At 39.5% G+C, this 18,608-nt stretch overlaps 2 protein-coding genes across 4 annotated transcripts in view; both read left to right on the forward strand.

Moving 5' to 3' along the window:
• Positions 1 to 2,579, forward strand: part of LOC144030223 (activin receptor type-1-like) — a 28,254-nt gene extending 25,675 nt beyond the window's left edge. For all 3 annotated transcript variants that reach the window (XM_077536324.1, XM_077536325.1, XM_077536326.1), the window contains 3 exons: positions 657 to 854; positions 1,010 to 1,140; positions 1,758 to 2,579. In XM_077536324.1, the coding sequence (XP_077392450.1) occupies positions 657 to 854; positions 1,010 to 1,140; positions 1,758 to 1,892 (464 nt within the window). In that variant the 3' untranslated portion in view covers positions 1,893 to 2,579. The remainder of the gene's footprint in view (positions 1 to 656; positions 855 to 1,009; positions 1,141 to 1,757) is intronic.
• Positions 2,580 to 4,584: 2,005 nt separating this feature from the next.
• Positions 4,585 to 17,753, forward strand: acvr1c (activin A receptor type 1C). The gene is made up of 9 exons (XM_077537030.1): positions 4,585 to 4,784; positions 8,557 to 8,787; positions 11,620 to 11,862; positions 11,950 to 12,180; positions 13,174 to 13,341; positions 13,504 to 13,660; positions 13,727 to 13,851; positions 13,932 to 14,062; positions 14,643 to 17,753. Exons 1-9 carry the CDS (start codon positions 4,715 to 4,717, stop codon positions 14,766 to 14,768), a joined length of 1,482 nt encoding a protein of 493 aa, XP_077393156.1. The 5' UTR covers positions 4,585 to 4,714; the 3' UTR covers positions 14,769 to 17,753.
• The last annotated feature ends 855 nt before the right edge of the window (positions 17,754 to 18,608 follow it).

The following is an 18,608-nucleotide window of genomic DNA, read 5'->3' on the forward strand; positions in this document are numbered from 1 at the left end:
TGAAAATGGCTGCGAGTTAGTTGTTCATAAATTTTTTTTTTAAATTACGTTATCATGTTAATTAGATAGAATATGATCTTCTTACTGTTGAAAACGTCTCAATGAGTCAAGTATTCCTTTAAGGCAAAAGCAATATTGGTTAAGAAGACCGGGCTGTGTTGTATTGCTGACCTCTGTAAAAATACAATCCCCATGCTTTTTTTTCCATTTCTGAGGTTTTTTAACCTCTGAGGAACCGAAGATTTGATAATGTGATCTTATTTATTGTGCGCAGCGAAGGAAATAAATCTAATATGGTTCCTCTCGTCTGTCCGCTTAGGCTCATTTGTTGTTAATTTAAGAGAAACAAGCAGCGCTTAATGTTCCCCCTGTGCCTTGGCTGTAAACACATTCGGAAGTGCACTTGATCGAACACCAATGTTCCATTCGCTCGCTAAAGAAGCTCAGTTTGCGACGAGCCGGACGCGTCCACCTCGTAATGCATTAAATGCGACGTCGGATGACGCAATCTCGCCTGCGTCGTCTCCAGGGCAAGCTGTTCCGTTCGAGGGCTCCATCCTGTTGACAAAAAAACAACAACATCAAGTCGCTCAATCGACTTGTCCCCTTTGTGCCTTCCTGAACCCGACATCGGCTGTTTTCTTCCCGTCCTCCAGGTCTGGCCGTCATGCATTTCCAAGACACCAATGAGCTGGACGTGGGCAACAACCCCAAAGTGGGCACCAAGCGCTACATGGCCCCCGAGGTGCTGGACGACTCCATCCAGATGGACTGCTTTGAGTCCTACAAGCGGGTCGACATCTGGGCCTTGGGCCTCGTTCTGTGGGAGATCGCCCGCAGGACGCTCAGCAACGGTGCGTCTTCTCGTACTCCTGCTGATGTCGTCACCCTCACAAGAATTTCTGCAACGCTGTGAACTGACACAGTGACCCCTCACCCCTCCACGTTGCTTCATTTTTATTATTACTGTGGCCACAAGTATGTCAAAGTGCACGTGCTCTCCCCACAGGCATCGTGGAGGACTACAAGCCCCCTTTCCACGACGTGGTTCCCAGCGATCCCAGTTTTGAGGATATGAAGAAGGTGGTCTGCGTGGACCAGCAGAGGCCCAACATACCCAACAGATGGTTCTCGGACCCGGTGAGTCATCCCGTAAAGAAGTCGAATAGCTGCGGTAATTAACACCCTGTCAATATTGTTTATAGTTTCCTTCATTAATTGTTTGAACTGGGGGTGTGAATTGCCTCGTACCTGGCGATTCAATTCGTATCACGATTCATAGGGCACGATTCGATTCGATACCGATTAATCCCAATATGAATCTATAAGTCAATTACTGCGCTTTTTTTTTTTCGGACCCAAATTTAGAAAATACTAATCAGTAAAATTGTAGATGTATACCATAAGATTTGTATGAAAATTTATTCATTTATCTGAAAATTCAGTCTAACTGTGAGCCACTGTATTTAACAAACAATTTGTTGCAATCCATTTCATGTTTTAATTAAATTTTAATTAAATTTGCTAAATTGGGATGGATATATATATATATATGTCTTTGTTAATCAGGTGTTGTTGTTTTTTTGTTTTTTTCAAAAGTACTAAAATGGTCACCCAAATCATATAATTTCTTTCTTCTAAAAAGTACAATAGCTTAATGCTAATTTATAATTACAACATAAATATATTATATTAAGACCTTTCAAACAAGTACGACTTTTTGGTTTTTGTCCTGTTTTTTTTTTTTTTTTCCCTAGACTTTAATCTCCATGTCGAAGCTGATGAAGGAGTGCTGGTATCAGAACCCGTCGGCCCGACTGACGGCGCTGCGCATCAAAAAGACTCTGACAAAGATCAACAGCTCCGTGGACAAAATGAAAACAGACATTTGAACGTGCCTGGCGCCCAGTCGGAGGCGGCGCAGTATCGAACGCGTCCTTTCAGAGGGGCGGCGTGCCCTTATAGCGGCACGCCGCCCGTATTTATTTTCAAAGACTTGGCGGGACACATTTTGGCATCCAAAGATGGCTGACCGGGCTCTTGGGAATAGGACGTTAAATATGAAGCAATCATAATCTGGGAGCTGGATTTTGCCTGTTACCTGGACTTTGTTGCTTTGCGCTGTTTTTTTATGCTCAGTTTGAAGAACAAGTTGCATAGAGTGGCATTGGTGTTTTGTTTTTTCTTCTTGGCTTTGTTTGTTAGCCTTGTTGCAAAAAATAGCCATCACTCTTCCAATCTCCAAAGTTCTTTAAACAGCTGTACAGTTCTGAATCTTAGCGTATGTACGCACTCTCGACGTGTTCATTTTATTTCATTTTTCATTTTTTAGTTCTGCACAAATGCATTAAAAAGAACACCGTGAAAAATATCTGCTAGATGATGCTGAGGTCAGCCTTCTTCTCCGCCCTTCAAGGAGGCCTGTACTCTTAAGTTTGCCTTTACACCGTCTTAACATGCATTGTCAAGTTTATGAAGTCAAACTTCACTTTTTATTTTATTTTATTTTCATTTCGTTAACATTTTATATCAGCTAGTGGTTTCTATTAATTAAATAGAAAACAAGTATATGACCTGTCTGCTTTGTCTTGATGTCTTCATTTGTCTCTCGCACATACAATATAACATTGTACATATTTTTCAGGGAGCTAATTCAGAATTTACACATTTTCAGTCACAAAATCTACAAACACCGAATTCAGTGATGCAGGATGGAAGCACAACTTGACGACCGCCATCCTTTTTAATATGCTGAAGAGCGTTTACAGGCCAGTGATGTCCATCCGCCATCAACATATGCATCAACAGCTGTTTGGACTTTTGACCGTCATCACATTCAGTGTCATTTAATCCATTATGCTCCCACACGGCTCGCTCACAAAGTCCCGCGCCCGCCATTTCCATCCGGCTCCTTTAAGCGCGCGCCGGTGCATATCTCCTACTGAAATTGCCTGCTGAATAAGCAAAAAAAACAAAAAAAAAAATACTGGATGATTGCTTTTTACAAGGTGACACACATTGCCGAGCGGTAGATAAACACAAGCAGCCACTTTAAATGCGTTCGTAATGGGGCTTGTAAGGACATGTGGACTATTCACAGTACAATCTTGTCGTTAAAATGTCTGAACACGCAAATGTATAGTAGATTGTGTCCAAATATAGGATGTGTACGGGGTTTAATGAGCTGTGACTGGGGTTGCTAGGAAACACATGTATATTCACAGTTGGAGGCACCCCCCCCACCTGGAAAAAAAAAAAAAATTCAGAGGCAATGCATTTTATTTTTCACGTTTTTCTTTCAAACAAATTCTACTTTTAAATGTTTAAAAAAATTAACTATTCAACTTATTTTTTAAACAATGCTATTATGTGCTATATTAAAAATAAAATAAATGTTTTGGCATGTGATTTTTTTTTTAAAGGGTTTTATGAATACCATTTAAAATAGTGCTAATTTAAGCTTTTTTTTTTTTTTTTTTTTAAGGAGGGATTGTACATTAGTTGAGGTGCAACGGTTAATCAACAAATTCATTATGAAATGAATTTTTTTTTTAAATGGTAATTGATGAATTTATGTAGAGACCTTGCTTAATTTGAAATTGTTCAAATGCTCAGAATTTCAGCGTATCAAAAGCACATTTTATCCGATTTTTGTAGTTCTCCATGAAAGTGGACTGAAATAGCTTTTCTGTTGAGAAGCAATTTTTGTGGATTTTCTGAGATGGTACGGACCAAACTTAACCTGACAATAGTACCTTCTCCACAGGAATTTGTCGGGAAAAGGCGGGACATTCAGGACAATAATTCGAGCTGATTGGATGATGCAGCGTTCCACACGTTTGTTTTAACCAATCACGGCCATGGGTGAAAATGTTGTATCCGCTCGTGCAGAATAAGAGAAAAACACGAAAATCTTACCAACTAAAAACGCACAAAGTGCCTCTCTCGCTGTTCAACATTCAACAAGGAAACGGTGAGTCATTCTGCAAGAACAGAATTAATTGCAGCGTCCATGTTAGGTTTGTTAGTTTGTTTGTTAGCTCCAACGTCGGCGCTGGCTTCCTGCTTTCGTCACAGTTGCATATCCCGCCCCCAAACAATGTCGTTCTGTGATTGGTCCAAACCACGGCGGTTATTTGCGGGAGAGGTACAAGATGTATTCTCCGGAGTTTGTGAACTCACAAATACCGCGAGAATTCATCTTGCGAGAGCAAGGTTACGATTTTTGTATTCTTCCTTGAAAGTGGACTGAAATATTTGCTTTTACTTTGGGGAACAATTTTTTTTTTAGGTTTTTCTGAGATGGTACGGACCAAACTAGGAAATTATTTATTTATGTATTTGTTTCACAAGTTAATCAACAAATAATCGATTAAAAATAATTAGTCAATCAAAAAAAAAATGTTAGTTGCAACCCTAATTTAGTCATTCAATATCGTGGCCACGCATACGCGCACACACGTCACATTTGTGGGTAGGTGTGTGTGTGTGTGTGTGTGTGTGTACTTCACATGTCTCCATCAGTGGTCTGAGGCTGGCTATGTAATCCTCTTATACTTTCTCTCCCTGCAGGGGAGGGCTGCAAAGCTCTCGCTCATTGCCGTCGCACACTTTTCCTCCTGTCGTTAGTGTGCGCGTATACGTGCCGGCCGCGTGGACTGAGCGAGAGCAGCAGCGTCCGGCCGGGTCGGAGGGAACCCATGCGGTCCTTGTCATGACTCGACCCGCCGAGCGCATCCTTCACACGGCGTGGATTTTGCTGTGGGTGGCGCAGCTGAGCGCAGGTAACACAAACTACACAGAGACGACAGCTTGTTTTGTTTTTGTTATTTACGTATATGTGACTCTTACAATCTTGAGACACTTGTTTCGTAAAAGTGCGACATAACATGGACATGTCCTTGGATTGGTGTACCTAATGTTGTGTCCTGTGAGTGTACTATACTTATTCATTTTGCGGAGGGGGAGGGGTGTGTCCTACGACGGTTTAGAGTGCACTTCCGGTTTCTGACATGTACAACATGTGCGACCGCACAGGGTGGCGATGACGTGTCAATCGTCGGCGTCTTCAAAGATTTTGCTTCGTAAACGTTCAAGTGAGAGGTTATCGGAAGCAAGGAAGTTTGACGTCGTCGCTGCAGGTTGAAGATTATTCTATTTGGGGGCGGAGCTGATTAATTTGTCATTTTTATGTTGTAGCTACGTCAAATGGTTCATAAAAAACGTAGGTGGTCTCTAAAAATCGACTGACTGACAATTTTCAACAAAAAGTTTAACAGTGGAAGTAAATTTGACTCTATTTTAAGTTTTAGAGTCGGCCAAGATTTACGCTAGGAAGAGAGTATGCAAAATTTTAAAAAAAATAAAATAAATAAAAGTCACTCAAGGGTTGAGGAACGAATCCACGACCGTCAGCTTGGGAGACTGCCACACTACCACCTGAGCTATGCCCCTCCTACTGTTTGCTTTTCTCCAAGAGACCGAAGACATTGTTTTTTGTCTTGGAGTTAAGACGATTCCAAGCAATCACAGAATCAGCTGCAGCTGACATGAACGATATACTAACGGAAGGCAGGAGCTGCGTGGCTCAGGGATCGGCTGTCTTCTAAGCTAAGGTCATAAGTTCGGTCCTCCACCCTTCAGTCACTTTTTTTCTCTCTTCCAATTCGTAATTTTACTCTCTTCCAAGTGTAAATATTACTCTAAAACGGAGTCTATTTGGTCCCGCTCTAAATAGAGTCAACTTTGCTCTACAAATTTACTGTGTAGTCAAAGTGCATTTCGTAAATGAGTTTTACTTTTCTTGGCAAGCCTCTTCCTGAATCAAGTCAGATGAAGAAATGAATGGAGTAGTCCATTGCATGAGAAGGGAAGGGGCAACAGTAGGAAATCTTTTTTTGTTATAAAGAATTGAAATAAACAAGTGCTTTAAATTGGGGAGGGGGCACTTTATTAAGCAGTTTGTATGAAACATATGGAAATCTTTTATTTGTGAAAGGAAAAAAATATACGGATAAAGCGGCTGTTATTTCTTTGAGTTTTCAATAATCTTTTATTTTTTGTTTTTGTTCTGTTTTTGTTTTTTTTATATTTTTTTTTAACCTATATATTGTTACCATTTTCCGGTAATATTAGGATTCTCTTGTAGAAATACCTTTTTATTTATTTATTTATTTATTTTATTTATTTGTTTGTGTATTTATTTATTGCTGGTAAGATTACACTTTGTTTTTCTTTGTAATATTTTTTTCTTGTAAAAATGTGCTTCTTTTCTGGTTATTTTGATTTATTTTTGCCTGTAGAATTATTCCACGTTTTTTCTTGGCAATATTTATTATATTATTGTACACTTTTTTTTTTCCACCAGGAAAAATAAAAAATTCTTAATTTTGGGTTTGTTTATTTTAAAATTAACAACTTTTTTCTTTTCTAAGTTATTTTTAGTGCTTTTTTTTTTCGAGTAATTAATTGTGAAATGCCACTTTTTTTATTTCTTGTATTGATTTTTTTTTTTTTACCAATAAAAATATCATTTACATTTCTCAGAATTTTTTTAAATATTTTTTTCACAATTACTAACATAATTCTTATGCTACTTTGACTTGACCCTCAATAAGACAGATGATTATTGCTTCAAATACTGTTGACTATTTTTTGCAAGATTGCAATTTTTTTGTCGCAATAAAGACGCTCCAAAATGTGTCCGAATGTGCCTCTTCAGGTCACCCCAAATATTTGGAATATTTAGGTCTGGGCTCTGCCTCCCACTATCTTCTGCTGAAGTCATTTTTTGCTGTATAGGCTCCAAAAAAGCTCTACTTTATAAGGATTAAGTGACTAAAAAATGGTGTCATATTGCACATCTTTTGATCCAAGCACTGCTCTGTATTATTATTATTATTATTTTTTTTTTTAAATGAATGTGCTTTATCATGTGGTGAGTGAGTTCTTCTTGTCCTCCTCACAGGCAGACAGGAAGCTTCCATGCAATCCACTCACCACTTGAAGGCTTCCAAATAATTCCAAAAAGGCGACACCAAATGCAACATAACGCTTCACAGGCGGATATTTGATTTGAAACCATTCGAGAAAAAATAAATAAATAAAAAAATCTGTGGAGACGAGCGTTACGTGTCAGGCTAGTTCATCCAATTCAATATTCGAACCGTCTCAGTCTCGCATTCTCTTGCTTTCATTTTCCCCTAATTGTTTACTTGCTCTTGACCTGACTTGTTGCCTGGCAACCGTCGGCTGGGCCATGAGAGAATTTGGTTGAATTTTTTGAGGAGAAAAAAAAAAAAGAGAAAGAAATCAAACTCAAAGTCCTCAAAGCTAACGAGGTCAAACGTCAGAAATGGAAGAATCGGCGATGATGTTGAGACGCGTGATGTCTCCACTTTTGGGTGTTGAATTTGGTGGATTCCATCAGCATGTTGCAGACAAAAAAATGGAGAGTGAAAAAAGGGACTGGAAGTCCACAGGTTTACTTTATTAATAGGAAAAACTAGGCTTGGCGCAAGTCCATGACGTCAAATACACTGACTTCCAAACTTTACAAAATAATATCAGATGGCCTGTGTTGCCTAAAGTGAAACAAACATAAGGATCATCTGCGGTCAAAATTAACACTGTGACTAATCTGCATTAATACATGATTAATGCGATCATTTTTTTTTTTTGATTAATTAATTCGTTAACGCTTTAACTTTGAAAGCCCTATTATTTTTATATTTATTTTTGTTTTCATATTGTTGCCATGTTCAGGCGTTGCATCCTGTGCAAGTGTATGCTTGTAGAAATGTTTAATAATAAAGTACGGGGGAAAAAAAACAAGAACAAAAAAGTGCCAAATGAAAAAGTGCATAGGCATAACACAAACAAGGAGGCGCCACCCTGTGGCGTGGTGCCGTACTGTGGATTTTTAACAAGACATACAGTTTGCAAAACAAAACTGGTGGCAAATCTCAGTATGTCCTGACTTTTTTTTTTTTTTTAATAAAACTATCCTTTTGCCTGAAACGTCATGTTCATTAACACTCGACTGTGTAATGTATGACTATAGATTTGAATGAAATGACATCATACTAGAGTACGCAGCGGCTGGCGGGCTTGTCAAACAAAGTATGACAGCAGCTCCAAGTGGAACATGAGATTAGGTGGGTGTTAAACTAAGAGGCATTACTTGGCTTCCTCCGCTGCAGCAGCAGCAGCGAACGCTTAACACGGCCGACATTATGTAATGGGTCTGCTGCACTCCGACAGGTACGCCTCACAAAAGCAACAACGGCCTTCTCAATTATTATTATTTTTTATTAAGCTCCCCCAGGAAGAAGAAGAAAAATATTTGGTGTCTCCCCCAACTTTCCGCCTCCACTATAATTAGCATCATTTGTCTATAAAATTATTGTAAATAAGTCTGTGGAGAGAGCGCCACTGCCACCTACTGTAGTGGAGGTCACATGTGCCTGGCATCACACCACGCCCCCTATTTGGGGAAAAAAAAAATCTGAACTCCAAAAATAACATCATCATCATCAATCCTCATTTACATTTCAGCCCTCAAATGCGTGTGCCAGCTGTGCGACAGCCAAGTGTGCGAGACGTCGGTGGACGGCGCCTGCTGGAACTCGGTGATGCTGGTGGACGGCCGCGAGGAGACGCTCAAGTCCTGCCTGTCGCCGTCCGAGATGCGAGGTCAGCTCTTCTGCTACAGCTCCCCCAACGTCTCCAAGAGGAACTGCTGCTTCACCGACTTCTGCAACAACGAGACGCTGCACTTACAGCCCGGTAACCGCTCACGCTCACGCCCGTGGGACACAAAAATAAGCGGCTTGCGAGGCAAAATTAGCATTTTTTTGCGCCACGTCAAAACGCATTGAATTGTAAAACTGTGAATTAACCGTCTGTAAGACGGTCCCAAAAGCAACGTGTCAGTCAGTCAGAGGTCGAGACCTCAGGCTTGAGTAGCTCGGTGCTACTTACGCCGCACCAGCTAGCTACAAGTTAGCAACGAGCTTGGGCTGGCTACTAGTGCGACTAAACACGTTGCAGAGTCACTCCCAAGTCCGCAATCATCTCCTCCATATCAGCAAATAAGCTACACTTCAGTTCTGACAAGTATCGTTCTCAAGAAGGGATGACGAGGAAAGCCGGAGAAGCCATGCTAATTGCTAGGCTAACCTAAGTACGACACGGCTAGCATGATTAACACCAGAATTAAGTGCTTGGAGTGACTGAGTCCAGTTTTCACAAACATTTGGCTGGTTAAAAACGAAGAACATTCAACTTTGGCCAACAAAATGGCAAACAAATTTATACGTTTCTGGATTGTGGAGAGAAAATCTAAACAGAATCGATATCAGAAATGAGTTACGGTACACTCGGCTTTACGTCAGCCAGGAAGGAAGAGTCAACCTGTGCTTGTGTATTTTTCCAAAGATAAGCTCATAAGCAAGCTCTGCAGAAGCTTGATAACTAGCTTTATCGTTTGAATCAGGTGTGTTGGAGGGAGGAAACATCTAAAACATGCATGATGGTGGCCCTTGAGTACCGGATTTGGACACCCCTGGCCTAAGTCTAAAGCGAAACTCATCAGTTTATTTTTTTTCCTTTTGTATGTTTTTCTACTTTGATAGACAAAAAGTATTGTACAACAATCAAATATTGTTCCTATAATTTAATGTGGAAGGACCAATATGCTTCTTAAAATAATCGGCCAATTCATTGATTATCGTCATTTTTGCCTAAAATATATGGACCCGAAGCAAACATAAGATGTCACACATTTACGTTTAAAATTTGAAATGATTTTAGATGCACATAATTTCCATCTGGAACCACTGCTCTGTATTCAATATAAAATACATACAACCAAGCAGATGGCGGGGCTGCCGCCCTTGCTGCCGATAGGCCACAAAGTCGAAGTATGTCTGAAACGGCGTACAAGACAAGAATCTCGTTCGTGACCGTCGAATCATAATATTTACTGATGTCACGTCTGCCGCGACAAATATTCGTTTGGTCGGTGCCGTCGTCGTTTGTTGGCGTCCTTGTCCGGGGGGGAGTCAATCGCTGTGGGATTTCCCACTCAATTGTGGACCCGGCGAGACGAGCTTGATGCTGATCCTGCTTACATCCTGTGACATAACAGCGCCGGCACAGGGACACACGCACACACAAACACACAACTCTATTTATAAATCGGTGCAGTCCAAGTGAATGGTTGATGGTGGCCATAAGGCCGAGAGGGATTAATTACACCTGCACTTAGACTACAGCAGCCAATGGAAAATGCTAAAAGGTCAGTGGGATTCCTTATTACAAAGCGATTGTGGTTTTGCTATCAATATTATTTTTGCAATCGTATTTTGTAAGTCTTTTAAATTCATAATATTTTATAAAAGTCTGGTTATTTTTTCATACTGAAGCTGGAGTAAATTTAATGTAATGTAACATACAGTGGTGGTTGACTGGCTTAATGTGGGTAACATGGCTGATTTCAAGGTTCAAGGTTCAAATCCTGGATGGCCCACATGTGGCAAATGGGTGAGAACTGTCAGGCACAAATTATTATTACTATTATAGTTAAGGAAGTGAGTGACTAAAATGGAAAAAAAAACATTTCCACCAATAAAATGAAAATATGTTTAAATAATAAAAAATAAATAAATTATTATTTATTTATTATTATATTATTAAATATAATTATAGAAAAAATTTCCTTTTTTTGTTTGTTTTTTTCTTTCGTAAATGTAGATTTTCTGTTTTGACCGCCGATTGTTTTGGACCAAATGAACTAAACTAATTTTTTTTTGTCTATATCAATTTATATCATGTTGGAGATTTGAGTGTTGATTTTAAATGTATTAATTTTAGTATTGCTGTACATATAGAAGTAGGAATGTGAAGTCTTCATAGAGTAAATAAATAAGTAAATAAATAAATACATAAATACATGTTACAATTCACCCCCCAAGCCCCCCGAAAAAAAAACACAAACTAAGAAAAAGCACTCAAACTACCGAAACAGAATTGGAAAAAAAAGAAAAGAAAAAAAAAGTATAAGAAAATTGCAATGTTTTTTTTGTTTTTTTTTTCATTTAATTTTTTTCTTTTTTTTTTTTAACTATAATAACCTTTGACAAAGGTAAATCAAGTAGATTTTTTCCATCACATGAGTGCGTTGGAGGCTGGACAAGCATGGCCTGTATTTAGGTCAAAGGCCGACGATGTCTTATCTGTGATGGAGTTCAACTGCACATTGGGCCGTCTGCAATATTGTGGCAACAAACTGTACAGGTGTGCTGACAAACGCTTAACGAGTACTAAACGTCAGTCCAGCGTCACCAACCCAACTATTAATTCGTTAAAAGAAATTTGCAGCTTTTGTTTGTGTCCACCCACAGAGACCCACAAGCTTTGGCTTCTTGTTCAAGAATGGTCAGCTTTTTATTTATTTTATTTTTTTAAGCTTTTGTGCTCATTAGGTACTTAGTCTTACTGTTTCTTAAAGTTTCTCCAGTAATTGCACTTAGTCTAGTTTTTAATGTTATTGTCACAACTTTGTTTCTAAAACACACGTTCACTTGTCTCATATTTGATTTTCCTTTTGGTCCTCAGAGCGGCCTTTGGAAAGCGGCGGCGGCAGCAGGCTGCAGTTGGCCGTGGCGATCGTGGTGCCCTCGTGCCTGCTGTGCGTGGGCGTAGCGCTGGCGGCGTTGGTGGCGCAGCGTCAGCGCTGCGTCTACAGCCGGACGCGCAAACACGACCCGGAGGAGGCCCTGGACGAGCACATGCTCATGTCTCCCGACAAATGTCTCAAAGATCTCATCTATGACATGAGCACTTCCGGCTCGGGATCAGGTTGGCTTTCTTTTTTTTTTTTAATTATTATTTCATACTCTTCTTGTATCACACCATATAGTAGACACACGTTTGACTTTTGTGCAGGGCTTCCGCTGTTAGTCCAGCGAACGATAGCCCGGACCATCGTGCTGCAGGAGAGTATCGGGAAAGGTCGCTTCGGTGAGGTGTGGCGAGGGAAGTGGCGAGGGGAGGACGTGGCCGTCAAGATTTTCTCCTCCAGGGATGAGAGGTCGTGGTTCCGCGAAGCTGAGATTTATCAGACCATCATGCTCAGACATGACAACATCCTGGGCTTCATTGCGGCTGACAACAAAGGTAGTGGAAACTTGAATAGCTGGCTCCCTCTAGTGGCATGGGAAGAATTACTTAATGATATATTCTGTCGAGTAATAAAAATAATAATAATAATAATAATAATGATAATAATAATAATCCATTCATCCATCCATTTTCTTGACCGCTTATTCCTCACAAGGGTCGCAGGGGATGCTGGAGCCTATCTCAGTACACCCTGGACTGGTTGCCAGCCAATCGTATTATAATAATAATAATAATGATAATTATTATTCTTATTTTATTATTCTTATTATTATGATAATAATAACAAATAAAATAAATATAGTATGATATAAATAAAATAAAAATCATAATCTGTGCATAATTTTACACCCTCTTAAATTTATTTTTAATCCAATACAATTAAGTTGCATTTAACTTTTAAGTACAATATACTTTAACCTTTTAGGTCTGTATTCAAACATCAATTATTATTATTATTATTATTATTATTATTATTATTATTATTATTATTATTATTATCATGTTTTATTGGTCATGCAATTCATATTTAAGCAATCTCAAAGTGGTACAGAGTTTAAAAAAAAAAAAAAAAAGCCTAGACTAGCAGAAGGCTTTTTCAAAAACAAAAAGTTACTGACTCTTGTCCAATCAAATTGTTCAGAATCATTAACTGTTAAAATCTGCCTCCATCGTGAGCTGCTGTTTTGTTTTGTGGACAGTTTAAACTGTTTACTTTTGGGTGTAATCCCTATGTTGGCCACTAGATGGTGGTACATACACTGTGTACATTTAAAAGAAGAGTGAAAACTGGAAGTGAGTGTATTTCAAGATCAATTTGTGCTAAACATTATTCAGTGTAAAATCCTCTGTAATCCTCTTTTTTTTTTACGACTACAGCAAGTAGTAATGTAAACTGTAAACAAAGAGGAAGGGGTACACTGTCAAACTGTTAACTAGAACTAACAATAGCCGGTTAGCATTCTTCCGACCGTGTGCGGTGTGTTCCAGATAACGGCTCGTGGACGCAGCTGTGGTTGGTGTCCGAGTACCACGAGCACGGTTCGTTGTTCGATTACCTGAACAGGTACACGGTGTCGGTGGAGAGCATGCTCGTCATCGCTCTGTCCGTAGCCAGCGGCCTGGCTCACCTCCACATGGAGATCATCGGCACACAGGGTAGGTGTATGTCACATATACACTCAGTTCCTTTGTTTTTGTTGTATCCTGAAGAACATTTTGCTAAATAACCACAAGTATCTGTCTAACAAGTGAAGATGATTAAGTTTAGCTAATATTGTGACCTTGCGTAACCTCACGGATGCAGTGCTGTGTTTGCAGGGAAGCCAGCCATCGCTCACAGAGACCTGAAGTCGAAGAACGTCTTGGTGAAGAAGAACGGCACCGCCGTCATCGCCGATTTGGGCTTGGCCGTCAAACACGACTCCGGCACCAACAGCATAGACATCCCCACCAACCACAGAGTGGGAACCAAGAGGTTGGACATTTATTGTGGAACTGGCGCTTGATTCCAAGAAGTCAATCGGCCCGTTTTCGTCGGCAGGTACATGTCCCCCGAAATCCTGGACGAGACCATCAACATGAGCAATTTTGAGTCCTTCAAGCAGGCGGATATCTACTCTTTGGGTCTGGTGTTCTGGGAACTGGCCCGAAGATGCTCAGTCAGAGGTACGGCGCCGTCCGCCATCAACATTGTCACGTTCTCAGCTTTTTATTGTGAAAAGTTAGCGGAACGTCTTGTCACGCAGGACTTCACGAGGATTTCCAGCTGCCTTATTATGACCTGGTGCCTTCAGATCCCTCAGTGGAGGATATGAGGAAGGTGGTGTGTGAGCAGAAACTGCGACCAAATATTCCAAACCAGTGGCAGAGTTGTGAGGTGAGATGTGACTCGTTAGCATTTCGACACATTCTTAAAACGATCGCCAAAGTCATCTTTTCTGATTTTTCAAAAAAAATGAACCCTTTGCATCAAGAGGAGATGACATTTTAGCAAAAAAATATATATCTAAATGACTTCGGCAATTATTTTAATTAATTTTCTGCCCTTTCTGTAATGACCTAAAATGCCACAAGATGGCGCTAAAGCCCTGGCCAAATTGAATAGCATTCATTTGCGTGAAGGATGTTATGATGAAGTGATGAGAGAAAAGCATTTTAGTCTAGGGAGGAATGAAGTCAAGTGAATGAATGACAACATATTCAGGAAAAGCCTACTGGAACAGCTGAACTTCAATCAAAGGCGCGTTTAACATGAGTTTGAATACGATTAGCTAATTCTGTACACAGTCATGTCTTCTTTTTTTATTTTGACAAATTCATGTCATAAATACAGAATGTTATTAAGACCCCGGGTGACATTTTGAAATTCTTAAAAAAAAAAAAAAAAAAAAAAAATACAATAATAAATAATAAAAAAAAAAGGTGTAAAGTCTTAATGTGTACTTTTGACAAGCTAGGCTCTGCGCGTGATGGGCAAGCTGATGAGAGAGTGCTGGTACGCCAACCCCGCCGCCCGCCTCACCGCCCTGCGGGTCAAGAAGACCGCCGCTCAGCTGTCGGCTGTCAAAGACGTCAAAGAGTAGACACGTTTGTCTGCCCCAATGACGGCTTAAGCGATGGTGCTGCTGAACTGCGACCACCCCAGGAAGGTACCGTCCCGGGCCCACATGGTTTTTAGTATACAACCCCCAGAGAGTGGATTGAGGTTGTTGTCGGTGCCAAAGGATAGTGAGAGATGCCTGTGACAGCTTAGCGCCATTGTTGTGGCTATTAGAACCACATGACAATATAAACCTTTGCTACCTCGCATATTGAAGTGCCGGAAAATTGCTCCTCGTCACCTTGTTGTGCCATGTCTTGTAGCGAACACAATGTTGTGAAAGTTAAGTTGCGTGTTATTTGTGAAGGTCACTCACATAGGACATCTCAGACAATTTGTACGTCTTATGTCCAAATGCTCTGTGAAGAGAGGCGCTTTGTATTTGGCACTCCAGGTCAACAGGGGGCAGCAGTGACCCAGTGCCCCTATTTGATTTACTTTTTTTTTTTTTTTTTTTTACATACTTAGGAGATGAAGGGCAACACAGCAGAAACGTAGTTGAACAACATAATTTCCATCAACATCGATTTTATTTCGCATTTTTAGAGGAATTTTTCCAGCCAGAAATAATTGAAATCAACCTCTTTAGAGTCCCTCAAAGTGAATAAATACATACTCAACTCATCTGTATTTATCTGTAAGCTATACACACCAGAGTGCTATAAAAACCTCTGTCAAATTTGTATGATAAAAATAAAATAAAAAAATCAGCACGTAAATAAAATGAGGCTTCAAAATCATGAAAACTAAAACCGTTGTTGATGCCTGCGCGAGAAATGGATGCTACTTAGTGTTGCGACTTTCTTATGCCAACACATGCGCCTGGGATCAATGAGAGGCTTTCCGCACTGCGACAAGAGATGCTAGCCACTAGCTAGCTGACAAGCTAACAAGCTTCCGGGGTACCTCTCAACTGGCGGAACGGCGGCAGGTTCGTCCGTGGCATTGCTTCTTCACTTCAACTCATGACACTGAGCTCTCCTGTAAATTATTTTCGGGACGTAGGCATAGAAAGCTAGCTAACTACACGCAGTAGTCGTACAAATGGGCGCAGTGCTATTTCAAAATCGTGTCAAATGGTGCGAAAATGTTTGCTTTTATGAGCTGTATGGAGGCCCCGGACACTTCCTGTATTCACCCAATAGTAAATCGCTGCACGATAGTCTTATTGTTTTAAATGTAAGTCCAATTAACATTACATAACTGCTGATGTATATTGTAAGCTAAAGTTAGCAATACAAAAAAAAGAAAAGAAAAGGAATTAATGCTCATACTCACTTTTGCCATGTATATTTTTCCACCAAATTTGTGTCACATTACGAATTGGACGACCTTATTAGTGCTGGACTTGAGAGGTTCTGCTGCAAGTTGATTTTGCCTTTCACATCTGATGAAAAACAAAGAAATATCTTCTCTATGTGCAGCCCTTCTGTCATGCTAGCTCGCTATTGCCTCATGAGGAGTACGTTGGAATTACAAGACAAGTTACTGTTAACTTCAGTGAAGAATGTTTATATATATATATATATATATATATATATATATATATATATAGAGGAAAATTGTTTCTTCAGACTTGACAGTCACATGCTATAAGAATGTTTAAAAGATTTTGCACAGCATTCCGTTGCCGAAAAGATCTGAATGCTAGTTTTTTGTTTTTGTTTTTTTTTTTTGTTTTGTTTTTTTGACAGACCGACGCTCAACCATGAATGTGAAATGTACAATATATGTTTGTTTTTTTGTTTTTTTCACTATGTGTTTTTATTTTAACCAAAGTTGCCTGAAAACCAGCCACATTTGACTTGGAATATGGAAGCTGCTTTCGTAGAACACAAGATACTTCAAAGTACTTGAATGGGATTGTTTAGTATATGTTGGAGAAGGGAAAAGGGAAAGTGCACACTGGTACTTTTGTGTGTTTGGACTTTAATATTGAACTTGAATCTCTGTGATGTTTGTAGTCCACGATCACATTGCGTTTATCCATCCATTCATGTGCACTTGTATGCAATGAAGTAGTAATAGGACATATTTCAATGCCTGTGTTTGAAGAGGACATTGATAAATGTAGCAAATGTAAAGCACATATTTGCAGCTTTTTGTCATGGACTTGATGTTGAAAGTAGCATGATGAAGAAATACAAATGCAGTATTAACAAATGCACTTTTTTTTTTTTTTTTTGCTTAATTTTTCTAACAAAGCTTTAAACTTCCATTGTGTCATATTTGCTATCCCGTGAGAGTCAAGCATGGATTTTTTTTTTTTTTTTTTTTTTTTTTTTAATGTGCAGTTCTCAGCTGTTGTTAGGATTACAAATCACTGTCATTCATTCACTGCCATTGACGGATATATACGTCAGAGGGCCATTTTAACTGGCTGTGAATGAATGAGCTCATGTAACTACAGTAACCCCTGAAGTTGAACACCACAAAAGTCCTAAAATGGGGGCAACTAACTGGCAGCCCACACTTGGAACGACCATTTTATTTATTTATTTTTTATTTTGAAAATAAATGTTTACTATAGCTGAACAATCTTAAGTTGTAATAACAGTGTTTGCCACTGGATGGCAGATGTTGCTTACTAGCACCTCCAACCCCAAGACTATAATCAAAGAAGAAGAGAGTGTGTCAAGTAGGGGGAAAAAATGGTAAGCAGATTTTATGTTCACCAAATTTAAATTCAAACTATTGGCATAGTTAACTTAGAGACGCTCTCAAACCATAAAATATTTCAAGTCGCCACTACAATACAGAGTCCAAAAGCACACAAACGACAGCAAATATAAAAAAAATAACATATTGGACATCGATAATGGACAATGTTCAACTTCAGGGGTTATTCACAAGTTTAATGCATCTTAGATTTGACTGCTCTGATAGTCTTTCCTGTGCACCATCACGCGCTTTTAGTTTGCACTATTTATTAAATGTACGCCAATAAAGTGTTGTTTTTTTGTTGTTAGTGAGGCGTATGTGGTCCTTTTTCAAAAGAAGCGTGTGGTTTAAACGGCTCATCATCATGATGTAGTTTAGCACAGCGCTTAAGGCTAACCTTTTGCATTTGTACCGACTGTGACTCATTCTCGTCTTTCTGTTTTCTTACGAAGCTTATGATGTGAGCACGTCCGTTAGACAGGAAGCCGACCTTGCAGCAGTCGTCAGCGCTGCGCTGATTGAGTCAAGGAGCCCAAATGTGGTTTGGGTTGCTGTTCGCAAAGCGTTTCATGGGAAGCACCTTTCAAAAGGTTTCCATTCTTATTAAGACAATTTATTAGGTACTCCTGGACTGCCGGCATATTAACTCATTAGCTCCCAAAAACGTATAAATACGTCATATTTTAAATGTTTTAAGTGTCCCAAAGACGTACTTATACGTTTTTTGTTTGTTTGTTTTTTTAAATGCCAGAGCATAGAGAAGGCTTTGATGCAGTCTCTCTACTGCAGAAAATGGTTGAGTGGCAGCAGAGTATAAGAGATCAACCAGGCCATGTTAAAACAAGCTGATTTCCCCAGTTCTAAGCAGAATTGTGAAAAACGATGAAACTTAGCCATGTTCTATTGCTAATTGCTGCACAGCGGAAACAGATAGGAATATACTTTTTTTTTTTTCCCTGATAAAAGAAGAGACTTTAATCTCTCTTTTGGTAAGTTCCATATTTTTATAGCAATAGAACATAATATTTCACGGGCCTTGAAAAATCTGTCAAAATCCAGGAAAACACAAGTGAAAATGGTTGGGAGTGAATGAGTTAAAGTGAAAATCTGTGAATAATTGACATCCATTCTGCATGAGAAAAAAAATATTGGGGGGAAAAAA

Source organism: Festucalex cinctus, chromosome 11 (assembly GCF_051991245.1).
Source record: "Festucalex cinctus isolate MCC-2025b chromosome 11, RoL_Fcin_1.0, whole genome shotgun sequence".
In the NCBI taxonomy this organism is placed as follows: Eukaryota; Metazoa; Chordata; class Actinopteri; order Syngnathiformes; family Syngnathidae; genus Festucalex; species Festucalex cinctus.